This window comes from Cyrtonyx montezumae, unplaced genomic scaffold (genome assembly GCF_038088225.1).
Source record: "Cyrtonyx montezumae isolate F1298 unplaced genomic scaffold, pur_monq_1.0 scaffold_8, whole genome shotgun sequence".
Classification (NCBI taxonomy): Eukaryota; Metazoa; Chordata; class Aves; order Galliformes; family Odontophoridae; genus Cyrtonyx; species Cyrtonyx montezumae.
Genome location: NW_027072089.1, coordinates 103,067,341 through 103,095,260, shown reverse-complemented (window position 1 = coordinate 103,095,260; position 27,920 = coordinate 103,067,341). Strand labels below are relative to the sequence as shown.

Sequence of the window (27,920 nt, the reverse complement as noted above, 5' to 3'; positions counted from 1 at the left end):
ATGTAACAGAAATGCCTCCCTGCTCATCCAAACCTTAAGCTGGGAAGTCAGGAGCAGACCTAGCACTGATCACACTGCCAACGAGCATGCAGGTCTCCCTCACAAATGTAAAACTTCAGTCTGCTTGAAGCTTGCGAGAGCAGAGCACATTTTCTCTCAGGAGAGGAGCAGCAGAAAAAAAAAAACCCATGAAGCAAAACACATCAGCTGCAGCTTTGCATCAAGTATATTTCATAATTGTATGTTAAAATATGTACCCACATCATAAAACACTTTAAAAAACAATTATTTTTAAACATTATATACAAGAATGCAAAAATATGCCTAAATATGTTATCGAATGCAAAAAAATAAACCATTTGATAAAATCTCCCTTCCAATGACACCCTGCTCTTCAATACCTTAAAAAAAAAAGAGTTCAGTAAACAAACAGGAGTTACAACACAAACTATTAGACAGACAAGAGCAGTGCAAAGCAGACATTTAAGAATGGAGAGGCATCCAGTCCAGTTTAAGTTCTGACTGGATTACACCACAACCGCAGTGTCCCTCAGCCTGTATCTCTTGAATTTGGGGTATAAAAAGTTAGCCTTGTGCTCAAAATTAAGAGGCTGCCCTAGAAGTCGTTTCCATTGGAGCAAGAAGTTAATGATAATCCAGCTGAGCACCCTTTAAACCCCTTTAAACAGGGGTGAATTTCATCGTAGGCAAATATTTATTGTTCTGTGTAATTCTGCCCAGCACGGAGATCCCGTCCAACAAATAGTATGGACTAAAGTCTTCCTGCACAACTGTGGTGGGAGAGAGACTTGTGCAGTTCACGGTTGTTTAGCCATCTCCTCCTCCTGCATCCTTTAGGAAACTGCAAACAAGGCTCTGGGTCTTACCATTTCACCAAGTCCATCATCTCCTATTTGTGACATCACAGTTTCATTGGCAATCATGCTCCTATATATTTCTAAGACTGAATGTCTGAATTAAATTAGATGCTTCAGTTGCATGAGAAAATGCTGATCTGGTTCTTACTTGGATGTGCTCAGGTGACTGACGTGTATCCTGTATCTTGCTAGAGTAACTGCCCTTAGAGTACAGTTGGCCTGTATGTGAAACATAGCTCTTCTTTGTAAAAGCAATCTGAAGAGGTTTCAGTATTGCTCCCTATACGAGAGGTGGCAGGAAGCTCCACGTAAAGATCTGCTTATAAGGCACTGGTGCAGCAAGATTTGTGATGAACATGGTTTTATGATTTCTCCTTTCCAACTATTGAAAAGTATGTCCATTACATCAATCATAAATAGCAATAAAAAAACACTGGAGAAGTCCCAAATCAAATAAATCAACTTAGTGTTGAAGCTTAATTTATAACAGTCCCATTTCAGTGCACACTCCAGGTCCTGCATGGTTGGGTATTTTTAAACTCACTGTTGGCTCATGCTCACCCTATATTACAAAAGCCCCCCAACAAAGACACAATGGGATGAATATCTTCCACTATGGACTGCGTATCTTCTACAAACAAGAAATTTTCAGATGACATGATAAAGTTACACATTAAGCTTACAAATGATGAACAGATAAGAACATAGGGGCATATGCTGTCTCACCCACTGTACATACTTACGTAAAGCTTTTAAAGAATAAGAATATACACAAAATATACACTCAATTTGCAAATTAAAACAGCCCTCAACATCTGGTATTTTACAGAGTTACACATTCCTTCTATTAAAATTCCACACATGGAAGTACTCCTGTGCCAGATCCTCTTTTGTAAGCGATATGATCACTTGAAGGTAATTTAGTTCTTCATGTACACATAAGAGAAGCAGGAAAAGCTCAGCCTCTAGTCATCACTGTCACTCCCAGATTCACTCAACTGCAAGTCATTTCCTATGGGAAACAAAAACAACAGAGCACAAGAAGTGGGTAGGCATTAACTCACATTTAATTGCAATCAAACCAGAGTACAGCCACATGTATGCTAGAAGATTTAAATAAGCACAAGAACCGAATGCAAACGACATCTCTGTCTAAGGGAATTGTTTCCTATGCCCAAGAGCAGTAAGAACTGCACAGGGCCCTTACATAGCCTGATTCAGGCCCAACAGAGCCACCTAATCTGCTCCCCAGTGTGAGGACAGCACTCCCCTTGCTAGCAGCTGCAGAAGGCATTCCACAGCCTCCACCCACCAAGCTCCTGTATACAGCTCTGGGACCAGGCACTGAGGAATTCCCTGGCTTTCTTAACCCTATTAAAATAAACTTCTTTGTTTTAAGGCTGATAGGGTAGCCAGTGTAAGGCCTCTACACGTCAGTAAGCCAGAAATAACATTAGAGCCATTGCAACTGAAAGGCACTGGCAGAAATCAGCTGATACAGGGCGTGAAGGTGAAGGAAGGCCAAGGGCAGCCCTCCAAAGTGCATAGAGAGATCCAACACAGGAAGGACTGGAAGTGGATCAAAGTCATAGAGCCTGTCTTGCAGAGCACTTGTAATCTGGGAAGGTAATGGGGTAAAAGTGTTCAGTAATCATGCCTGTGTTCTGGGTTACTGAACCCAGCCCTTTGGGTGCTCTTCCAAGACCCTGCCCCAAACAAGTCCTCTGCAGAGCAGCCATGCAACAGCTACACCCTGGATTTCTTAATCTCTTTTTCACTCTGGGGGAAATTTGAGTTACAGTCACCAGTGACTTGAATACTCAAGGTCATGTTAATCAGGGCAGAAATCACTGCAGAAAAAAAAGGAGCTACAGCCCCCAAATCCTACATGGGTCAGAGACTTCTGGAAATTCAATGACCTATGCAGTTTTTGTAGCCTTGGCCCAAAAGAAGCAGGGAAGAAGCAGCTCACAACCAGAAACAGGGTCATGGAAAGTGTCCTGCTGACTTTGCTGAACTTTGGATTTCACCCAAGCGTCACCTCAGGCATTCACCACTGGCAGAAACACTGACTGGCTTTGCTAGTTTTCCAGCAAGCCTTTTTCAATATCATCTGTATGATACCTGAATTTGTCTTCTGAAGCTGGAAACCTTATGTTTACCTGCATTTGAACTCCACTAGTTTCCTTTGTGTGGATGCCAAGAGATGTACTCCAACATGCCCCAGGAGAAATTAAATATATATATATATATAATAATAAGTTTTGGTTTCTTGTAAATGTAGTATTTTAACTGCACCGAACCCGATCCAGCACAAAGCCTAATCTGTGTTTTCACATTAAAATAATTCTCATCCTCTGGTGCACCATATCCACCTGCACTAATGTTATGCCATCCACTCTTTCCACTTGGAGGCCTGAATTGATGAGGCTCAGCATGCTCAACAGGGGCCACCATACTGATGCACACGGGCTTTACATCAGACTGTAGCAATCTCCCACAACTTCAGACACATCTTGTCCTTCTCTTAAAAAAAAAATCTGTTCACATGCTTCAGCCAGCACACCTCCCTAGGATTACTAAATAAGTGGTCTCAAGCAGCTTCCCACTGTACTAAGGCAGAAGTCTTTACTTACGTAGCGTGTTCATGAGCTGATTGCTTCCTTGTGGCCTGCTGGTGCCGTTAGCAACAGCATTCCTATTGTTATACTGCTGGTGAGGTGGCTGGGAAGGGGAAACACGTGCTAGCTCTTCCCCCTCACTGCTGGAGCTTTCATCTTCGCTTCCAGATGAGCTCTCTGAGTCCGACGAGCTGCTTCCACTGCTGCTACTCATCTGCTCAATAATTTCAACCTCCGCTCTCAGCTCTGAAATAAAGGACATTCATATGGTTGGAACCATGAATAAGGCCCCATGGAATTTTGGAAAAGAATATGAAAATGCAATACTCTTGTCAAGTACAACTTATAACACCAGAATAGCTCATATGAAAGAGAGAGTCGGGAAAGAAAGACCAAACCATCCTGACCATTTTTCAACCCAGCTGAATTTGAAGAACAGAAAAGTTCAGTGCCATAAAATCCTCATTTCTGTTATTATGATTTATAAAGTTTAGACTTATGAAAGCACATCCTGTTTCATTATTTTCCCACAAATTGTTGTGCTTTATATAGAGACTAAACACGTTTTCTGATTGAGCTTTACAGGCCAACAACAAGCCCATTTTTTAAAAAAGCATTTAAACATGCAGGAATCTGAATTCTGTTAGACACTATTTACATGTAGGCTTTTGTTAAATGCAGAGAGAGAGGGGGAAAACAGGCATATGAGCACAACAGAAACTGCCTTGACTTAAGACAGTGTATGAAACAGCTCCAGCACAAAGTCATACAGCTCATTTTAAAAAAACTTGTGAAACAGATAAATGACATCAGATAATTTAGCAGTGGGACAGACTAGAACAGATGAGAACGTTCACACGCTGGGGAGTGGTGACAGTACTTTAGCCTGCTACAGAGCTAACGAGTAGTCAGGAGAAATGGACTACTCTGAAACTGGGAAGTTATTCAAGTCAGTCACGGCTCACTTTACAGTTACCATTGCAAAGGAATAGTGGAATACTATGACAGTTGGTGCTGGCTAAATAACCAGTTACCGAGCAGCCACTAAGATGAGTTGCAAAGCATTCCACACTGTTAAATTTGTTGTGATTACAAGTGTCCTAAACCATGTTAGAGGATTTCCACAAAGCTGTGTATCTAACTACTTACTTCACATACGCACGTTTCTGGGAAGGAACAATATTCAGACATGTTATTCAAGGTATAAGAAACAATCAAAATTTAGGCTCTCATTGTGCTACCAGTTCTACACCCACAAAGTAAGAACTCACTGCTTGCCCTGGAGAACTCAAAGAAACAAGGATGAAAGAAGAAACAACACAAGCACAGTTATGTCTACCCAACAAATGGAGAACCAACACTAGGAGTAATTCACCTTAGATGAGTCCTGTGAGTTACTCAGACTGAGATGAAGCACAGCTAGGGACATCCTTCCTGATACAGCAAAGCCAGAGCATACAAAATGAGTCCCTCCCTTCATGTGAAAATGGGAGTTTTAATTCTTATCATCTTCAGCCCACCCAAGAGTAAATCTGAGCAAATGGAACTCTTTGATGATCTCTAGAGGTCTCTTCCAACCCCTACAATTCCGTGATTCTGTTGTTTAATAAGACCTGTTTTTCTTGGGCTACTTAACACTTTACAGTAACAGCTAAGTTTTCAGTCTGCACATTATTTGCTGGCAGGAGTTCACCTAGCTCAGCAGGTATTGGTTTCAGAAATTAACTTTTCTGTTGCCAGTTTTGAAGCTGGTAATTTTCAATTTCGAAGTTCAGAGCTCAATTTCAAATGCTACATCTATATTGAATTAGAGATGAGGAAGGCACATTGAAAGAGAACAACTGTATTACTAACTCCAGCTGGGTATTTAGTGATAATGGGGTTGTTCCTCAAACCTTTTTCCTGAGGCTAGATCCCTGACTCGACCAACAGTGTTTTTTGTGGTTTATTAGTATGCCAAGCAAAACTTACTTCTTCATCTTTAAGATGTAGCATGAGAGACCATTGGAAGAGGGAAGAAAAATACGTGATTAGGTCAACAGAAGCTTTTATTTCCTACTGTAATGACTTTCTTCCTCAGTCCTTCCCAACAGTCTTACAAGCTTTAAAAATCCATTTCATGGCTGGAGTCTGATACAGGTAGAAACTAGCACTGGTAAGTCACTGTTCTTACCTTCTCTTATTTAAGATTTCAAATGATAAATGTTCTCTGTGTTGGAGGCTGAGAAAGTCATAGGGGAGAAGAAAACAGGAATAAAAGCACTTCTTTAAATACTTTTTTTCCCTGCCTTCTTGATACAAAATTTCTTGATACATACTTTTAATAATGATAAGAGTTGTCAGCTCTAAGTTACAATGTTGATAACATATTGCAAGACTATTCTGGATCATAGCAGGCGCAATCACATACACACTGCAGTTTGCAAGGAGGCAAGAAGAGTCTACAGGTGTGTAGAAGGATGAATGAGAATTACACACATACACTTATGAGGCAGAGTCTGTGGCCAAAAAGGAGTGTCCTGGTATGCACATGTGAAAAGAACATACCAATCCAGAAAGCAGCATACAAAATAGTGGGAAAATAAACAACAGAAAAGGATGGTGAAGTAGTCCAAGAGACACAGGTGGTGAAAGGGAAAATTTGCAACAAGAAGTGCACTCCAGAGTCTAGAGAAGAAAAAAGAAGTCTTAACAAGAAGTTTGAACTCACTATGGTAGGTGAGGAGAAAACTGAAGGAGGGAGGTGATGCAGGCTGACGGTTGGGAAAATAAGATAAACCTAGCTAACCTAGAGATGAGTAGCAGTAGATGGGGGTTTCTGCTAGGGAGGAAGAGACCAGGAAAAGCCCACATGAAAGCTCTGAATACAAGGAGGGAAAGAGATGACCTCTTGGGAGAAGCAGTAAGGTGCACCATCCCAAACACACACAGGAAAATCGTAACATCACCAACACCATGAGGGGTAAGGACTGCAAAGGTAAGGGTGTTATCAGTGACAGTGGTTAGGGGTGGAAACTCAGCTCAAAGCCATTTTCTAATCAACATTTGCCTCACAGAGGCTGTTGTACTTCCTTTCAGGAACTCTGTCTCTTAGTTCTTTGAATGTAGAATTCTAAGTGTCTTATCTCTGGGTAGATGAGAAAAAAGTAATGGTTTACATTAATGTGGCTGAGCCAATGATGACATCAAAACCTTTTTAAAAATGTCAGATTTTGCATTTTTCGATTTGCCTGTCATGCTTAGTGCAGCTACAGGTACTGACCCTTCAGCTAAATGCTTCCTTGTGGTGCCTCCAATTAGAATACCTGCGTGTGTATATACGTGTACCTATACACTAAGCTGAACAATGAAAAAGTCAGACCTTTTCTAGACCATTTTTTCCGCCTCAAGATCAAGCTCCTCATGCTGATGAGCCTTCAAGGCTTAAAAGATGACAAGAGTTATGATGTGCAGCAGTTAGCTTTAAGGAAGCATTTCATACAGTATACTTCTGAACATTAGCCTTAATTGAGTCTACATCATCTGAAAAGGCTGACATTGCTAGGGGAATCTTATGCATCTCTAGCATTACAGCTGTAGGTTTCAGGAAAAGAAAATGGCTTACTGTTTTATCTTGCAGTCCATGCAAAAAAAAAAAATCATTCAACAGCCCTTCTCAGCAGGGCTCTTTGTGCATTTTATAACAAATGCCCTAATCTCTTCCAGTAATCACAGCTAAAGGTTCTTTCCTCTTCACTCAAATCCTATAGGCTATACAGGATTTTTAACTAAAGCCTTAAACTCGGGCTGCAAGAATACCTCGAGCCTTTGGGAATAGTGTCATTCAGCATTAGGGAGAATAAGGCCGTACGTTCATAGCAGAATATTCACTGTTAATAATGGTATGCAAGCTGGAGAGAAATCAACTTGACATTGACATTTTGAATATGCAGAGATGGCAGCTAGAAGAGGCAGTACTTCACAGTGAAGTGCAACAATTTTGGTCGAGAAGTCCTTGAGAAACAAATACTGTTCTGTGGCATAATACATGGCAACAGCTGCCTTTTAAATAAACAGTATCTGCTCAGATTTTTAAGCACTGAATCATACTTTCCGAACCAGATATACATTTATGTGTGGTTTTTTGTTTTTTTTTTTCAGTTAATGCATGCTTTAATTATGTTAATATTATTAAAAACATTTCTGTTGTGGTCAAATATGTCTCATAAATGCCAGTAATTTAATGTACATAAATGACTATCATGGTGCACCTTTGCAAACATTCACTGCTTAATGATATTTGATCATAAGTAGCCACGTATTCAAAACAATAAGCTCTTACCCTCTCTGTTCCTCCTTTCAGGCAGGAAGGCAAGATAAAAGCTTGCACAGCAAAACTCACCTAGTGCAGGAACCTAGAGAAAGCCTCCCAAAAGCCTCTCTGCTGGCAGGAAAGGATTGGTTTAACTCCCGTGTGCTCTGTCCTCAAGCACTGCTATTTGGACAGCTGCGTAATGGGATGGATGCAAGGACTGACTGACCTGGAAGTCCATTTCCCTGTTCATTTGTAATGGGAGCTGAAGGACTGCACAGCTGAGGATAGTGAAGGTAAGCAAAAAACTACACCAAGCTTGGCTTAAAACTACTGTTGAACATCACTAGCGCTGCGTGTCTTACCACACCCTTGAGTAGGGCATACTGGGAGAAGGGACAGACATAGTCCCACAGAGATGTTTTCAGTGACCTCCTGTGAGGATTTTAAGTTCTGTGCTGTGTCCACTGAAGAAGAAACATAGAATTTCTGCCTTATGTGTTTTGTTTCACACACAGGAGCTAATTCAACTACAGGGAAAGCTACTGCTTGAATGGAAAGAACAGAATCTCTTCAAAAATTGAAAGTCTTTGGCCATAAAAATTCACATTAAAGGACTGAAGACTATTTACAGCTTCTACATTTAGGTTCTTTTAATTGTTTTCATTATACAGTGGAATCACTTTAGCCCTACCTTTCCCAAGTACTTTCTCATTAAATAGATGGTTTAGCAACACTGATGCACTAGATCAGGTGTGCCCAACCTGCAGGCTGCTTGTGGCCTGGAACAGCCAGTAATGAGGCTCTATAAGATCGTAAGCTTCTAACATTATTATCTGATTTTTAGAGATACTTCACACAATTTTGACTGCACGTAGCTCAAGCACAGACTGAGTAGGCAACAATGGAACACTGCACAGGGTGCAGAGCAGGGCTAACTCTGCCTCTCTCATTGCCTCAAACACAGAGTCAACATGAACCCTGTACATATTGCACATTACAAGTGTATGCCACTTGGCATAACACAGTCATTGCCCATAGTATTTCAACCCACCTGCACGTGCCTGTGAAGATGTGTTTTACTAAGCAGACGCCTAAGTTTTCTTATTTAATTACTAAACCTGGGCTTGTGTTGTTTTGTAACGTAATTTAATAAGTTAACATGTTCACTTTGGAAGAAATACCCAGAATACTCAAGCTGTGCTGATGAATTTTGTAATTTTCATTGTTTCAAAAAGTTCACAAAAGATATAAAACAGTTTGCAATTTGTTCTTTTTTTGTGAATTTGACCACTCATTTTAATGAGTTAAACACGTGTCTTCAAGGTGAAAACCAACTTATCTGCTCTATTTTTCAAACCATAGCAGCACCCCAAATGAGACTTAAGTTATGACAAGCTCAAGTGATGGCAAATAATTTTATGCATTTTGATATATTGGCTAAATACAGTCCTGTGAACATTGAAAAATATGTAGCTGTGCTTTTGGTTTTGATAAAGGAATTTGAAAACAGGTTTCAAGATTGCAAAAATAATCTTGTGTGTGTGTGTGTATTTGCAACTGCATTTTCAGTCAACATAAATTCATTACCTGCAAATTTTTACAAGTGAAATATATAGAGTTGCAACCAGTCAAAGACAAAATTGTATCCTGTCTCTTTTGTAGACTTTTGTAAGTTCTATCTGACCGGAGAGAAATACTCCTCACCTCATAATCACACCTTTTTCACATTATTGATTTTTGGCTGTACATACATTTGTGAACAACTATTTTCAAGGATGAAGCTCGGGAAGAGTAAAATTAGATCAAAAATCTCTGGTGGACACATTGAGAACTCACTGAGAATTGCAACCACTGTTATTAAGCCAGACGTTGATGTATTAGTTTCACAAAACCAAGGCAGAATATCCTACTAGTTTTACGTTTTTGTTGCCCTTTTTTGTTTTAATATAAATATATAAAAATAAAAGTTTTGTTACTTATATATTATATAACTTTATGTGTATTTTATACACAGCCCAAGATTGTTCCTCTTCATGTAATGTGGCCCAGGCAAGCTGGACACCCATGTTCTAGATAATCAATGGTGGAAGTGATACTAAGTGCTGAAAAGTTGAGAAATGCTTAGAAAAAGAGCAAACTGACCAGGAATTTGCTCTCTTTCTCTTCAGCCTTAAAGACTCTCTGTATGAAACGCCGATTCAGCATCCTATTTTTTGTATATGTCAGGTGTTCTTCAGCTTGATTTTGGAAACCAAATTCAACAGATTATTTGTTTGGAGGTACTTTTCAATAGAAGACAATCATTTGGCAAAAACAAAAAAAACCAGAATGGTTCTAAATTATGAGACATTTTTACACTGCTAGAAAAATGTTATTTGCAGAACAGATGTCACAACAAATATAATTATTCTGCTGTAAGAACATGACCTTTACAAATTGCTGTATATGTGCAGAAGTGTGTCCCCATGGTTAAGTATCTTATACATCATAAATAAAGACACTTAAAATTTACAAATGATTCAGTTTTTAAAATTTATATATAACCTGATATCTTCCTCCTTACCTATTAAATGGGGAATAAAAATGGCACTGCAGCTAAGGGAACGGTAGCTAATAGACTCTCAGACTTGATTCTGTCTTCTGACTAGCATCCAGGTATTGAAAACACTACTGCTGTGAAAGACTGAGACCAGTCAGCACCTACACAAACAGCTTAGCTATAAAAGTGACACCTACTTATTATCAAGAACTGAAAAGAAAAAAAAAATCCCCAGTAAGTAATTAACATACAGGCTCGGAAATTAAGTGAGGCTAAATCTAAAGGTAGAAGTAGCTACATGGGATAAGGGAAGAGATCCAGAGAGAAAATACTAGTCAAAAGAACAGCCCTAAATTAATATAATTGTGTCTGATGCCCAAGAGAACCAAATAAAATCTATATTTAAGATCTTCCTCATTCTGTCAGTATTAACTGCAGCGAAATAACACCAGCATGAGAGGAAGGACTTAGGCAAAGAAAGTGAGCCCTGCCCACAGTGAAAAACAGAGAAAACACTGCGTAAGCTCAGTTGAAGCAATAATCCCTTGAAATGCATCAGGATACTTACTTGAAGGGTAAGTACAGCAGCTATATGGCAGGTGTGATAAAAGCTACAGAGGAGTCATGGCAATGCAAGCAGTAGGCTTGTTTGTTCTCTCCCTCATCCCTCCCCTAATAGCACTGCCTGACGTGGCAAAGAGTTCCTGTAATGGGGACACAGTCACTGAGCCTTTCCATCCCCCTGGTAAATGGTCCCAACCTTGCTCTACAAAGGGATAACTATTTTTTCAAGTCACTTGATCACCTTAGTAGACCTTGGATCAGCAATTGTTGTTGCTGTTGCCTAAGACATTCATTCAGCCTGTCTAGCATTCAGCTGCAGTAACTTCTACCTTCTGAATTCACACTTATTTTGTTGACTTTCCAGATCAGAGAAACAGTTTGGAAGAGAGAGAATTATTTACAAGGAGGAAGCTCTCTCATGCAAAAAAAAAAACCTTGCAGTATAAATACCTACACGGTGGCGAAAGAGAATAAATAATCCACTTTAAGATGGGATATAGAGACAACAAACCAATGGTCAAGAATCAGCTTATAATACCCAAACATTACTAACATGCCATAGTTTTTATTATAAAGAAGAAAGACAATCCAAGCCCAGGAAGTTACACACCCTTCTTTACCTCTCTTAATGTCATCCAGTTGAGGCTCAGGTGAAGGATTATCTTTCAAAGGAGAAGTCTTAGGTCCAGTTGCTGGCTTGGTTGGAGCTCTGAACTGTGGAGGAGGTTGAGATGCTCGGGCAGACTGTTGTTCTATTCGGGCTTGGATCTTACTGCTGCCCTCTGCTCTGAAACAATAACCAGAGACATTGTGCATCTGTGTTCAGCTTTTTCAACATCTTTGTGCTAATCCATGTGTGACTTCCTTTGAACAGCATCATTTCATTAAGCTGAGCAGTGAGTGACAGGTTTCTGTAGTAACACATGCTTTCAGCAGCAAATATACACGCTGCAACATCCTTAAAAAATGCATTTTCAAACCCAGATGTGTTTCAGTGGTGCCAAATTCACTAGCTGAAGAATAATAAAGGTTTTCATTTAGCAATCAATATTTGTAATTTTAGAAAAGCACTAGCAATCACACTAATTTAAAACAACTATATTAATTAAAAAAAATCACTCATAACAAAGCTCTGCTTAACATTATCATAGCAAAAGAAATGCTTTTCTCACTTGTGACTGTACAGTTTCAAAGTGAACTCTCTCAGACATCAACCTGACTGGAGCAATCTGTTTTGCTGATAAATACAGCATGCCGACATTTATTTCCCATTTTTCATTCGTCTGCTATTATCCCTTAAGAAAAACAGTTTAGTATGTTTCCTTAGTGGGAAATTGTATATAGGATAATGCCATGCTTAGCTATTCAATCCCAATCAGGTGTTATTTCCTTTTTTGAATCAGCAATATTATTCAGACTACAGAACAGCCAATACCCTTGGAAGAAAAACAAAACAAATTCAGGTCCCTCTGTGAGGCACCGAAACGAGGTCTAAGTATGTGGTGTGTTTATCACAAAGCAACAAAACCTTTGGGAATATGTCTCTATGTAGCTTAGCATGGAAACAGTTTACCTGAATAACAAGAGCTCAATTTTGGTTCAATAGGGTCCCAGCTCAGTAATGTGACATTTTGTGCCTGCGAGATAATCCCACCCAGAAACAAGCTAAACTAGCTCATGTGGAACTTACTGAAACTTCACCTAAACCTTCAGGTATCTGACTCACTGTGTTCAGTGTTGATTAAAGAATCAGTGTGCTACAGTGAATCACTGATGTGACCACAAAAAACAGGCACAGAGCCACCCCTTCCTCACTGAAATACAGCCTTCACATATCACATCAATACATTTTACATAGACATTCATGAGAAATTTTCAGAGGATGGTGAGGCCCATGAGAAGTTATGGATGCCCTATCCCTGGAGGGGCTCAATGCCAGGCTGGATAGAGCCCTGGGCAGCCTGGTGGGTGGCAGTCCTACCCATGGCAGGTGAGCATTATGGGTTAGAAGGGACCCAACCATTCTATGATTTAGTGATTTATTCCATGATCTGGGGACACACTTACTGTTTCATGAGAGAGGTAAAAGCAAAAGGCCGTTTCCAGTATTATATTCTTGGAACTACAGAAGACCGTATGTACACAAAACGCAATTACTCCTCTAGGAATGTAATCAGGATATTAGCCCTAAAAACTCTGCTCCCAGTGAGTGTCCACAGGTTGTTAAAATCAAAGTAGCCATGAAAAAAAAAAAAAAAAAAGCCACTTCTGAGACAGAATACTGAATGACTTTGAAAATCATAATTCCTCAAAACATAGGTCCCCAACTTTTTTTTCCTACCCTGCCTCTGTTGAAGAAAAGCCAAAATGTTAAAACCCTGACAGAGCCAAAACTCAGTGCATCCTAAACAGCACACTGAACACAAGCCCTCCTGGTACTCCTTTGGCTCCTCTCTGACTTAAGGTTCATCTGGACAAAGTCAACAGGATTTGAATTGCTGGGAATCCAAATCTCATATATAAGATTTCCTATCCACTGGACAAGTCTGAGTGACACATGCATGAGTTTACATTACTGACTCAGAGGAGCATTATCATCCATTTACCTTTAACTCAAGGTGTTTTTTGGAAATCTTCCATCCTATTCCTAACAAGCTGCAACCCACATTCCTATTACTTATGGCAGCTAAAAGCTTTAGAGTGCAGTAAAGTGTTTTTTTCTTTAAGAGAAAGTATCATACTTGCAGAATTGTTTAAGAGTTGCTTTTAGATCTTAATATCCTGCTGTCCAGTGGTGCTGAAAGAACACAATCCAAAGGTTTCAGGCACTTACAAAACAGCAAGGTTACCAAAACGTTCCAGCTGCTCACTTTGTAGCATCTGTGCAGCAAGACTGAATATTGGGTCAGAGAGATTTCTGGCCTTAGCAATTCCAGGCAAAATCTCACAACCATTATTTCTTCAGTTTTTTGGGTTTTTTTCCCTCTTAAGTTGTAGCTTTGGACTTTTGCTCCACTCAGTATGCCACTGATCCAATACAGTGATAAGCATTTCTTGTACCTTACTAGTGTATTATTAAAGTATCGTGACTCCCACAGAAGCTGTAGGGAACAAGCCCATAAAGCCCAACAGTCCTTTTGACAGCCTAGTATTTTCATCATCTGTTTCAACCAACCAGAGAATCCTGAAACACATTCCATCTTTCAGCCAGCTTCCAAAGTTCCAAATCATCAGAGATGCTTCACTGCAAACTATAATTATGTCCCTTCAGCAGTGGAGAATTTACAAATTCTTTACTCTTGGAATCATGCTCCCAACAGGTACTTGCATTTTTAGGCAAGATAATAGGCTGCATAAAGCTGATAAGGTTTAGTAAGCAAATACTATTCAAAAATAAAAGATAATCGAGACCAGGTTTGAAAGACACTGTCTCAGCAGGAAATTTCAGCAAGAATTCACCCTCTTAACTCAGACCAGTCACCAGCTTTACCTTGTTTTCTTGACTTGAATGCTGCTACTGAGTTTTTCCAGAACATACTCCCCGGTGTCATGATTGATAATAAGCACACAGTCCTTCTGATACGGCCTTTTATTTCCTTTAAAAACAGTCATTGGAGGAGTTGAACCCTGGTATCAAAGAAAGAGCACATTTTTGTTTGGTTATATTACCCTATCCAAAAGTTTATAAACGCTAACACAAATGAATGTATTTCTTCAGATTGGGAGACTAAGCAGTTAATGGTCAGCTCCTATAGAAAATACTTGTTCATGAAAAGGGAAAAATACAGTTAATGCAGTACAACCAGCTTCCTCATAGCAATATGCCTTTCATCATTTTATGCGTCTCTACAGTGACAAAAAACACCTTCTCCATAGTTGCCATTTGTATGGTTAACAGAATGAATAATGCCAAATGGTATTGTAGTCAATATAATGTACAGAAAGATTACTTCCCCAGCAATGGTCAGCCTCTAAATGGGGTCTGGGAGAGGTGGAGTCAGACTCCACCTCTTCCTGTCACACAGGTGCATTGCCTTCACCAGTGTTCCCACTGTGCTCACCTCTGGTGATCAATCAGTGGTTCAGGCCACGATTCAACAGTTCCCATGCACCATTATTTACATTTCTCTTTCCCAAAATGGTAACATAACTGAACATAAATAGGTGGCTCTGACGAACACCAGATATTTCTGTTCTAGAAATCTTGGCTTTGAATGAGAGATTCATTCTATTCAAGTAGTAGAACTATGACCTAAAGAAATATACAGACAATTGAAAACAATTTAAAGTGCTTTATATTTATTCTACTGAGTTTTAAAAATAAATGGCAATATTTTCATGATGGATTACAAGCAACTGTCACAAACTACATAGGAACAGCTGCCTTCTTCAAACTCAGATTAGCACGTGGATGCTAAGTAATTACACCAGATTATATTTTCATAAACTAATGCATTATTTTTGACTCCTTCCAGAAACCCACACAACACTACATAAAGCCACACAAATCTAACAGCTTAGACCTAGAAGAAATAAAGACAAATTCACATGGCCTTCCACACTGGCTAACAGATACTGCTGAGATTTTGCTCTGCTTTGGTTTATTCAAACACAAACTGGCTCATCCTCCTTGCTTTAGGGTTACAGGAGGCAGAATCTGTTATGGTCTACCTGCAAACAGCAGCATGGGTACACATCTGATCGCAACAAAACAGGACATTACAAGACATACAGAAATACATTCTCAGCTATGAGTCCTCATATTTCTCTGGAAGGTTCAGCTAGCTATTCAACACAAGAGAAATGTTACAAATGTTTATTCACATGCATCTTCACACATTAATGGCAGGAAAGCAAACAAAATTGGGAATAAAATTTATTTGGAGTGCCAAAGCATACAACCAAACGTTATCAATTCATAATGAATTCCCGTTCCAAACACTGTTCATAAATAGAGTATGTTTCAATCTAAAATGGCTTCAGAACAGTAAGGGTGGAAAATGATAATTTCCAACAAAGACACTGTAAGATGTACAGGTATGATTCAGAAAACATCAAAGTCTCATGAAAGTCTCATCTTCAAAAGCATTTTACATTTTTATCATTCCTACATTTAAGTGAGGAAAATAACATTTATGAAAGTCAAAGCCTGCTACCTTTTGACAAATAAATCAGGAAACAAAGAAGAAATTTAACAAAAGCTGATCAAAGTTTGTTGGCCATCATTCTGCTATCCAGGAACCTCTTAACTCACAGAAGACTGATTTGTGCTGAAAAAATGAGCAGAAATAGAAGCCCTACCTAACTCATCCCTATCATGGGGTTTCCAGATCCTGCTGATTACAGGACAGAAGAAGGTCGATGAAACAGGTAACATTAGCCAGAGCTGTCTGCTTAACTCTCACGCTTGAGAACAGAAATTCTTCATTTCCCCAACCAAGACTGTTTATCAAATATTAAAGCTGCTAAATCCACAAGTAGAAATAGCGTTCCAAATTACTCAAACAGTCAAGGGACACAAAACCAACTCCACTAAACAAATCAACAGAGACATCCTCAGAGAACAGGCAATTTCAAAAAACAAGCTAGAATCTGAATCCAGCTGATGCACAACTCAGAAGGAAAGCAGGAACCAAGAAGTTCAGTAAACCTTGTGAGAGTGAAATGATCTCAAAATTTTTCACTCCTCTTCATTATATCCCGTGTTTCTAAGGAGCATAGGCAATGCCTCCATAGAACAACATACACACCGTGGCTGCAGTTAGTGCAGTTAGGTCCCGCCCCTCTGGAGCACACCACAAGCTGAAAGCCATTCATACACATGGGAACACAATCAAATTCATCAGAGCAAAGATTTGGAAAGGGGCATTACAAGTGATGTTGTTCAACACAAAAGCTGAATGAACAGCACAGTTCCCAGACAATCAAAGATAAATACCACAGCTATTAATCACATCATTGCCTGCTCCCAAATAGCACTACTGCGCTCACCACTTTTATAGACAAATGAAAGCATGCAAACTCCTAAACGTGACCAAAGCCATACAAAAAACAGGAGCAGGGGAAGCAGGCTAAAGCCTTATTCAGCAGGAATTATCACAGTGCCATCAGCTACTGATTAAAAATACCAATGTGCTAGAATAAACAGTCCCACAAGGATCTCAGATGTAGCCTCCAAAGTGACTGGTGCTGCCCTAAAACCACCAAACTGACCTGTACCTGTGAATTCTTGTTTATTAGCTTGACACATAGCATTATCTTCAGCTAGTAAACAAATCCAGTCCCAGCATCACTGTTGTTTTGGTAAGACAACCACCTCTAAACTTTCAATTGCAGCTGCATCTATAAACAGTTTGAACACTTGTTTTGTTACTATTTGACCATCATCCTCACCCAGTAGATATTTATGGCATAATTTGAGGAGGAAGTGGATGAGAAACTACTTGATTGCTGCTCACTAGAAAACTCCCTCCTGCTTCCATTGATAAAGCTAAAGGCAGGGAACCATCTGTGCATGTTTTACATGAACAAGCCTACAGGCCTAGCTGTGGCTTCTGAGCATCACATCTTGACTAAAGTAACCACAGTTACTTTGCTTCTGTTTCTTAAGATGTAGCACAAAAAACTGAAGGAAATCAGGTAGAGGGCTATAGCTAAAAGAATTCGTCTTGTTATAAAAGTAACACTAAGAAGGAAGGAATCAAAAGAACAAACTTGAGCCCTACAAGTGAGACCCTCAACACAGACTCAATTATACTGCCCTTTCCTTGGCACAACATCCTGCAAGTCTAGCTGCTCAAATACTGAGCCCACCTGTTTCTACAGAAGACTGCAGTAAAAATAACACATAGGGCAGACTGGAACCACACTGCACATTTCTTATAGAGTCAACAGGAATACACCCAATACCAGAGACAGTGTTACTTACCGGAATATGCGGCAAAGTGATTGTTACATCATCTCCTTTACCCACTTGGATCTCCCCTTCACAAGATGTATCAATTGATGCTGGTTTAAAATCATCTAAGGAGGAAAACAATAGCAATTATGTCTCTGGGAATCTTCAGAATTTGGAGCCTTTAGAATTCTCCTCTACAGAAAGGTACTGCACATTCATGGTGGTTATAGGAAATGTTAAAATATACGGTAGTTTGCACCCAGGGTGGAATAATACACCAGTACAACCTGCTTAATGCTCACAGCTCTGGCCACCTGATGACAACAGTTTTGAAATTTGCTTTTTAAAGTGGAAGAAAATCACCAGACTGTGTCTGAAAGACCAAAAGCAAGCTCCTCCTGAAGTTTGATGTCGCACACAGGTATAAAAGTGTATCAAACATCCCACAGGAGTACCAGGTTCCAGACCTAGGGTCCCGAGTGGCTCCTGCCACCTCCAAACCTGATGACTCCTGCAACATCTGCAACGAAGGCTAATTTAGTGAGAGCAGATCATTTAATCTCAGTGGTATTTCTGACTACTAACAGACATCCTGCTTCCACAACCCCTACTTGAGAGGAGACCTTGACTTCAACCTACGGGGAAAAAAAGGAGGTGCTGATTTCTTTCCCTAGGCTCCATGCAAGGCCAAAGCTGCTGCAGATGGAGACCATCACTGAAGTCAGGAACTGCTGCAGCTCTAAACAAGCCTCACTTTAAAGAATTCCTGCTGCATTATATGGAATGCTTTCTCCTCCAAATAATGTGCTTGTGTTTAGTGTATTTATTCAAACTAAGAACATTTTAACTTCAAAGTATTTTCCCCTCAACTTCAAAGTATTTTCCCCTCTGTATTTCTGTCACGGCGATGAGCCATAAAAAACATATAACACCATGACAGAGGATTTAGATGAAATGAAATAAGATCAGATAGCTATTTCTTTCAAACAGGCATCCATTCGATTCTAGAATCTATGGATATGCAGTTACACTCACAACCAAGGCTTTTAATTACTGCATTAGTTAAGACATTAATATCTTAGAAAAAAATAATTTTTAATTCCACTATGAAAACCACATTTGCTAGGGAAAGAAAACAGCTTGTAATAAATTCTCATTAAGGGGATGTTAATGTCTAATTGAGTTTCACTTTGACAGCACAACAAGCGGAATCAGGCACACTTGACTTAATCCTCATGCCTTAACTGCCAGACCAAATCACATCTTTCATTTTCATCTGCGCAATCTATTTCTAGCTATTGTTTCCCACCTACTTTATGTGCAGGCTTGCTAAATAAAACAAACCAGCTGTAGATGAGCTGGCATCTTTGCCAAAAAGGGATCAAGAGTTTCAACGGCACAGTTGCTAAATGAAAGAAAAAATATCACTATCATGCTCCTTTCAGAGGTATCAGTAAAATACACTTATTCCAAGCAAACGTGCAACAAATTGTTTTCATTCAGAAAGCTTAGTAGGTGCACATGCTTGACTAGATTTGCTGTAGATGGAGTGCACGTGTGCCTCTCCAGCTGTAAAACCCAATCCTTCCTCCAAAAGTCCAATATTTTTAGATGTCTCTTCCAACCCAGTTTTTCAGTACAGGATTTCATAAACATTACAGAAAACAATAAGGCATTTTAAGGAGGCAGAGGCAAATCCAGCCCGCAAAATCCTCTTACTGCAGTTTGCATGAAGAGGATTACAGGAATGATATAATGCTCAGTTCCCAGACAGATCATTCAAGATCAACAATTAGGAGGGGAGAAAAAAAAAAAAAAAAAGGTATAGCCAGAAAATCAAGAGAGATTTCACTTGAATGTCACTGACTAAAAATACAGCACATAAAAAGCTCTTCTGAAATAAAAACACACTCTTTCGGTTGTAGCTTGAAGTGCTTTGGCTTTGCAACCCCTTGAGAACTTGATTATGAAAGCACTTCATGTTTTAGAAATACACTGCGTCGCTATCTGGGTATGGCTTGAGTTTAATTCGTGCACTATACAGTGGCATCCTCACTCCTTTGATGGCTGGGCTATTTTAAAACTTTGATTTATAAATGGGGATTTGCTGGTGTGGTAGAGCTGGCTAGAAGCATTCAGTGGTACAAGTAAACAGCTAAATACACCAGACGTACGGCATGGTGTTCTTCAACATGGTGAATTACGTATGATCAGAGGGGGGAACCATGCAAAATTTAAGCAGACAGAGACTTCTGTTTGGGGAAATGGCTTTGCTCCAAGCACTGATCATCTTCTAGAGGACCAGCTCAACCTGGACAGTTGTCCTTCCAGTTCTCACTGAAATTACGCACTCACAGTACACAAATAAAGCCACGAGACTGCACACCCAGGACCAGGACTCGTATTATTAATCACACAAATTTCCTACCCAAAAACAAAGCAACTGAAATACAACTTCAGCATTATTCTCATTTACTGCTGGTGATTAACTACTCATTTTAGGCCACAGACTTGTAGGGGTCAGAAGGGACCTCTGGAGATGAACAAGTCCAACTCTCTGCTAAAGCAGGTACCCCGCAGTAGGTAGCAAGGATGCAATAGCAGTTCCTTGGGGATGAATAGGAGATGAAATAGCAATTTCTTGTCCCTAGAAATCCAATGAGCTCCTCTCCAAAACCATCTCCTTAACATGAAACAAAACACGCCCAACGCTAAGAAAAGTTGGAACAACCTCCAGTGGCTTCAGAAATGGCAGACTGTCTCAGTTATTCTAAAGCTCTGTTCGTGCCCGAGACCATGCCTCAACATTTCTCCTATTCCTCAGAGCTAACGCGTATGTGGCAACACTGCGCACCTGAGCCATCTCTCCCTGCTTCCCAGGAAGGTGACTTCTTATCTAGATCACCAGAGGAGGGGTCGCGGGCTTACATGTCACCTCCTCACTGCAGCAACCACCTCCATTCGAACTTTAAATTCAAACTGCCGTCTCTTTGGCTGCGGCTCCTCGAGCTGGGCCCGCGGTGCCATTAGGGAGAATACAGGGACACAAGCAGCAAGCCGTCCACTCACGCTGGATCCAAGGGAAACTTCAGAGAGCCTTCAACCAAGCCAGCATCACCCTACTGCCGGGGGGGGGGGGGGGGGGGGGAGCAGAGGAGAGAAGGGAGAAAGGTGGGGAGTGCCGGCGGGAGGCACAGCCGCAGCGAGGGAAGGGCGACGGCGGGGAGGGAGCCCCGGGAGCACGGCGGGGAACCGCGAAGGACGGGAGGAGGGCAGGGGGCTCGTCCGCGGGAGGGGCGGCAGGAAAGACGCGGCCAAGCGGGAGGGGAAGGGAGGGCGGTGCTCACAGCGGATGGTGTGGAAGGAGGCCTTGGGCCGCCGCTCGAAGCTCTCGCCCAGTTGCAGCGGGTGTTCCTCCTTGTCCAGCAGCGGGTTCGCCGAGCCATTCATGGCCCCGCACCCGCCCGTCCCGTCCCGGCCGGTCCCTTCCTCTCCTCCGCCCGCAGTGCGCGCTGCCGCCCCGCGCCCTTCCGGGCGCCGAGTGCAGCCGGGAAAGCGCTCCGGGGCCAACGGCAGCGGTGGGTGCGAGACGAGGGGCGCGGGACCGAGCGGGGCCGCGGACCCTGGGGGGGGGAGAGCGGGGCCGGGGGAGGGTCCCCCGCGCTCTCCGCCCTCGGGAGGGCAGGGCAGCACGGGGGTAACGCGGGCGGGCGCCGGGACGAGGCGAGGGGAAGGAGGATGCGCGGTCTGAGCGCTGTCAGGCTGGACTGGGTTCTGACAGCTCTTGGTTTCCTTTGCGCGTGGTTCGTTTCCTTTGTGGCTGTGTTTGTGTCACAGACGATGCCTAAGCGAAGCGTTCTATTCTTTTTTCTTTTTGCGTTAAGTTAGGCGCTGCTGCTCCGTTCTCACTTCCATGTTGGAAAATGGATGCTAGTTCCTGCCTAGGGTTGCTTGCATTCATGTCTGACATACTTGCGTTGCCCGCGCTTCCCTCGCCGTGCTGGATTTAATTCACTGTGCCATCCTGGCTCTGGATGTTTGCAGCAAGGGCAGAGGTTAAAGCTAGCTTAACGTTTTTGGACTGGATTTTGGATTTTTGGTGGTCCTGTGTGCAACCAGGAGTTGGACTCAATGATCCCCATGGGTCTCTTCCAACTCGAGTTATTCTGTGAGTCTATGATCAGGGGTAGGGTCTGGGTCCCTCCCCAGCCTACACAGAGCTCTTTTCATTGCTCCGTTTTTCTTAACTCTTGGGAAAAGCAAAACAAAACAAAAGCCAAACAGTGATGGTTAAAAGGGGTGTGTATACATGGGGAGAAGCAGGGAAGGAGTGCTGACACAGGCTGGCTGCTGGCATTCTCATCACCACACTGGTTTTGCTCTGTTGCCCAAGTGACTCAGTGCTATAAATGCTGATGTTTTTCTCACTGAGGTGAAAACAGGAAGGAAAAATGCTAACACAGGTACAGATTGTTTTACCATCTTGAATGGGACTGTCATCTGTTTATCACTTACATTCTTCTTAGGTGTTGGTTGCTGGAGTTCACAAGAACAAAGGCTTTCCTTTTAAGTCAGTTTTAGTGCAAAAAGTTTATAGCTGCACCATCTTTCTCCTGGAAGGTGGCTTTCTACAATGCAAAAACTAGACCTGTAGACTCTTTTAAGTATCTCTTTTTAATTTTTACATCAGTGGAATTTCATACATGGTATTAGCTTGCATGGAAGAGTTCTGAAATTAAGAAAAATCAGATGGCTTTGTGGTCTACCATGTAAGATAGATTACCATAAAGTCCTAATAAATATGCATTATAACTTTTCCTGTTTTATTTTTTTTTTCAGTTGCTTTTAGGTCTTTGGATATTTTACCTAAGTTAAATGATAGAAATGTACACTGAAGAGAAGAAAGCCACTCTCGAGTCTTTGGTATTCATATCTGTTTGAAGGTTCTAGGATGTCCCGTGAAAACACATCAGCAGATTGCTTAAACACAGTAACAACATCTACTGAAGATGGTGCTTTCCAATCAAAAGGCCATAATACAAGAATCCTTAGCCCAGAAGAGGCAGAGAGACTGGCGAAAGATCAGATTTTGGTGTCTGACTTCAAACAGCTGAAACTGGAAAAAGAGGCACAGAGGAATTGGGATCTGTTTTACAAAAGAAACAGCACCAACTTCTTCAAAGACAGACACTGGACAACCAGAGAGTTTCAAGAATTAAAAGCATGTCGGGAGGTGAGCTTTGTGCACTTCCTCTGTAACAGATGGGATCAGTTGTTTTCAAATGATTTGATGACACTTCTGATTAAACCATGAATTTGGAAACTCTAAGATGTTATGTGTGCAGTGCTCTGTGCAGTCCCTCTTAATATCAAAAATACCACCTCAGAGTCAGATGCATCAGATCAATTTAAAGTTGACCCACATGGATACTGAGAATGAAATCTAGAACACTTGTTCTGTGCCCTAAACAGATGGCTTATCTCTGTGATGTGATGTTTAAAGTAGGAGCACTTCAAAACACAGCTTTAAGGAAAAGCACACAGAATTACAGGCTGATTGCAAAACATTGTTAAGAGGAATAGTTATATGCATCTGTTGTTCTTTATATATGAATGAGACAAGACAGAAATGGTGCAATATCTGTTTAGTCATCTACCCCTCAGTTAATTAAGAAATATTAAGCCATTCTAAAAAGATGTGTAATTTTGCAAAAATCAAGATTCCTCTTCTTTCAGGGTCATCCAGTGGATGGCCGCTTTAATTTCTGAATCAATGGTAGTTTAACTTGATCATTGCTTTTTATGTACTGATTGAACAGTGACTCTGCTGACATCACAAGGAAAACAAAAATGATGTACTTCTTTTCTTTCTTCCCCCTCAGTTTGTAGGTCAGAAACTGACCATTTTGGAAGCGGGCTGTGGGGTTGGAAACTGCTTGTTTCCACTCTTAGAAGAAGATGTGAATATTTTTGCATATGCCTGTGATTTCTCTCCTAGAGCTGTTGAATACGTGAAGGTTGGTGTGATATTTGGAACTACTTTTAGGACGTCCCTAGAAATGTATAGAGTTACAAATGATGGGGTGACAGGCTTCCCTTGCCTTTTTATAAGAAGAGTAGAACAGGTTTATTCAAGACCCGCATTTTCCATGTCAACTTGTAGTATTGCAATCGTATATATGAATGAATGCTTTGAAGACTCTTTTTTGGGAGCGATCCCATGTTTCTGCTGGCTATGAAGTACAAGCAAAATTTCTCTGGGATGGAAGTTTCCCTTGGTATTTGTTCTTTGCTTTTTCTGATGCAATGCTGCTAATTTTCCGTGTAAGCATGCTCTTTTCATTCCCACAGAAAAATGCCTTATATGATACTGAAAGATGCAAAGTGTTCCAGTGTGATCTTACCAAAGATGATCTTCTAGAAAATATACCAGCAGATTCTGTGGATGTTGTCACCCTTATATTTGTGCTTTCTGCCATTCATCCTGACAAAATGCATCTTGTCTTGAAGAACATTTACAAGGTAATTCTTTAACACTTTATTTTACAGCCTTTAAAGCTCTTGTATTCTCTTTAGCTTGAAAGTATGATTTTATTCTGGATCCTGGTCTAACATATGTTACGAACACAACAAAATGGTATCTCAAAGCTGTGAGTTTGACTTTCAGGTTGTGTGGTACAAATAATGTTCATGGGTAGCTGAAATGTCTGGTGATGAGGTATAGGTGAGAGCAAACCGTAACTGACTTCCAGAATACAGAGTGACTTGCAGTTAGAATGTTATTGTTAATACTAAACCCACTTGACCTGGAAATGGAGTGCCCAGAGATTATCATTAATCTAGAGAGATTCAACGCCCTGGGTTGGCTGATAGGCAAAGATAGGCCCATCTACAGGGCAGTTCAAAACAAGCACAATTCAAACGATTTTATATTCCTAAGATGATCTTGAGTCATACATTGATTGTTGAGTGGCATGGTCAACATGCATATTTTTTATATAAATGTACATGTGTGTTTGGGCTCATTTTATTATCAGTAGTAAAAAAAAAGAATTACTCAATTTTTTTTTTCATGTACCTCCTGCTGTTTTCTGAAGTTGAGATTGGTTCATAGCTCGTGTACCTGAAAAGGCTAATTACTGTTTTCACTGGGGAAATGTCTGGCTCATTTAACTCACTTGTAGGTTTCTGTACAAATTTGCAAGTTGCAAATATTCATTTTCTCCTCCAACAAATACAGCTGGTATCGCTGAGGTAGAAAGGTTGCGTGCATCAAATATCACAAGTCAGAAAGGGCTGTGATTGCACATTTCTAAATATTGATCTCTTTACAGCTTGACTCCTTTATCAAAGAGGACTTTAAAGAAAAAAACCCAAGCACCTAACCTGCAACCCATTTTCCTAAAATTGTCACTTTTTTTTTTCTTATATTGCACCTTTTCCTTCTTACATTAGAATAATTGTGGTTTTCTGTGCTAGGCAGTACACTAGCCAGCAAATAAAGTGCCCTGTTAGGACTTCATTTTTATTGTTGCACTGTATAGGTTATTCTTTCCTCTGTGTTTGAAGAGTGTTGCAAAAAGCTTATTCAATTGTTCAGTATCCAAATGGGTATCTAAAGACAATTCATATTGTGGTGTTCTTGGGGAAGAATTCTTTTAAAAGGTAGCAATCCACTTTGGGAGTGAATTCAAAATATATATTGCTTGTGTATGGAGTGTATTAGGATACTTTGTCTTAGTTACATGCAAATGTAAACATATATACATAAATCCATCTATCTTATTAAAGCTTATATGTTTCACATGACAGATATTAAAACCAGGCAAGTGTGTCTTGTTCAGAGACTACGGACTGTATGATCATGCGATGCTCAGGTTTAAATCTGGCAGCAAACTTGGAGAAAACTTCTATGTTAGACAAGATGGGACAAGATCATATTTTTTTACTGCAGGTAAGATGCTTTCTTTTCTGTGGTCTTCAGCTTAACTTTGATTCAGAGAATTGCTAACATGCCCACAGAAATTTGTTGTTTTTTTTGCACAGGTGACTGTCAATTGGTGGTGTGCTTCATTTGCCATATCTTTCTGTTGCTGTTTATGGGAGATTGTTTATAGGATTGGCAGGACTTTTTGGAGCTGTTACTTATTTACAAGCTTCATGTATATTCTGTCATGTAACAAGAGCAGTGCTTTCTAAATTTGCTAGATTTTATTCAGATCTGTCGCATAAGGCAAAAAGAACAAAATTCAGTAAAAATTCAATAAAAAATATTTGTGAAGCACTTATGTTGAAGTTATTCCTGGTGTGGAAGGTGAAGTCTGCCAATGAAGTGTATAATTTGTAGAGCAGAAACATGACTGAAGGGCTGAGAAGCTTGTAGAATTATTTGAACAATGCCTGTTTGTAATGTATCTGGCCTCAGTTAACAACGCTGATGTTCCATGACAATGAATTCATTCTTCCACTGTTTGAAATAATGTTGAATTTGGGAAGGAATACATGTTTCTAATTCTGTTTCATGGGATACATTCAGTTTACTCATATGAAATTTCAATTGATGCACAAGGAAGTGCTGTTTATTAGTATTTCATTAATGGGGGTTCCCTATTTTAAATGTACACACACTGTTTACGGCAAGTCCATGTGGCTTCCTGTTGGGTTTAGGTTGACATAAAACTGCATTACTGCTGAAGTGGATAGTCTCTTTTCCCCTTCTCAACACATCACCTCTTGTAGTGCTGGGGCTCCTAAGTCTCATGATCAGCAATATTATCAAGCCCATTATTCACCTGTGTACTGAAGAAGAGAGTGTGCCTTTGTTTTCTACTGAGTAGCACAAGTTTAGTATGGCTTAAATTTCCAGAAGAATTGTACCTGAAATAAATGAAGCAAAAGATGGGAAAAGAAGGATATTGGGTTGTAGCTAACATGACAAGTCAGTAGTATAGGCAACCCTCTCTGTTGCATAGATCACCTTGTCTATGAGGCACTTCTGCCATCCCAAATAGAGATAGGCTTTGAGTGGAGGTCTTTTGTTTTTGAGAAATGCCTTCAGTTTGACTTAATGCAGACTGGGTACCGCTAGAACCACTTTGCCATTTTGTTCCTTTTTCTACTGAGCAGTGGTGTGTGAAGGTCTAGAAAAAAACAGTTAAGTCACAGTTTTGTGGGCTGTTCTGCTTAAGTCAGTGTTTCCAAAAGACTCCTATACTGATTTTATTCAGTACAAGTGCAGTAGTCTGCTTGCACGGAGCAGCTTGAAATCTACAGGCACTAAAATCTAAAGGTGTGGTTTTTCATACCCTAACACATTAGAACGTTAGATTGTAAAAACATTGGCTAGTGTTTTAAAAACAGCAGAAACACAATTTTTTGTTTAATATTTTTCTTTCTCTTCTAGAGTTCCTGTCTCAGCTCTTCAGGGCAGAGGGATATGAGGAAGTGGTCAATGAATATGTGCATCGAGAAACTGTGAATAGGAAAGAAGACTTGCGTGTTCCAAGAGTTTTTCTTCAAAGCAAATTTCAAAAGCCATTCAGTAAGACATACGTTCTTGCTGACTAGCAATAGCATCAGTGATAGTACATAGTGTTTACTTATGGGTGCTCACCTATTTGGTAAACCATAAACGACTGTATTCTCTTGTTGGTTTTCATCCTCAGCTATGAAATACAAATGTTAATGCTAATTCTAATTAAAGTGTGTGACGGTTTTGCAGAGCAGGAAACCTAATGAGTACTTGTATTCCTGTTTTTAAAGTAAATTCTCTGCAGCACTGTTGGAATATCAGATGAAATAGATTTAAATATGTTTAATTTTAGGTTCTAGTTCTTATTAGTAACTGACACAATTGTTGTTATTTCCATTTTTATTAAAAGCTATTTTTAAATAAGCATTCTTTTTCTATCACTTCTGTTCATGATTGGCTTCTTAATGTATTTCATCTTCTTTTGCAGGACTTTTGAGTATTTTTTTTTTCAAGAATTTATCAGGTACAAGATGAAATGGACTGAGTGAGAGTTATTTTTTAAGTTGCTTCAGTGTTTTGATCTTTTCAATGTGCTCAGCATTTGGATATGTTTATGTATGTTTATTTAAAATACGTTCCTAATTTTGTGCTCGA

General features: G+C 40.2%; 2 protein-coding genes across 3 annotated transcripts; one reads left to right on the top strand and one right to left on the bottom strand.

Annotated features, from left to right (window-relative positions):
- Positions 1–208: 208 nt before the first annotated feature.
- On the bottom strand, positions 209–21,367 carry EAF1 (ELL associated factor 1). Its single transcript, XM_065753502.1, has 6 exons — positions 21,142–21,367; positions 17,825–17,919; positions 14,387–14,523; positions 11,517–11,683; positions 3,515–3,745; positions 209–1,890 (listed from the first exon to the last, which is right to left on the bottom strand). The coding sequence occupies exons 1-6, from the start codon at positions 21,242–21,244 to the stop codon at positions 1,844–1,846; spliced, it is 780 nt and encodes a 259-aa protein (XP_065609574.1). The 5' UTR covers positions 21,245–21,367; the 3' UTR covers positions 209–1,843.
- Positions 21,298–27,710, top strand: METTL6 (methyltransferase 6, tRNA N3-cytidine). Of its 2 annotated transcripts, none has more exons than XM_065753500.1 (6): positions 21,298–21,372; positions 22,634–23,027; positions 23,677–23,811; positions 24,146–24,316; positions 25,607–25,748; positions 27,198–27,710. In XM_065753500.1, the coding sequence occupies exons 2-6, from the start codon at positions 22,746–22,748 to the stop codon at positions 27,359–27,361; spliced, it is 894 nt and encodes a 297-aa protein (XP_065609572.1). In that variant the 5' UTR covers positions 21,298–21,372; positions 22,634–22,745; the 3' UTR covers positions 27,362–27,710. The 2 variants fall into 2 exon arrangements, with proteins under 2 accessions (XP_065609572.1, XP_065609573.1); XM_065753501.1 differs by lacking the exon at positions 21,298–21,372 and adding an exon at positions 21,578–21,597 and having other exon boundaries at positions 22,644–23,027.
- The last annotated feature ends 210 nt before the right edge of the window (positions 27,711–27,920 follow it).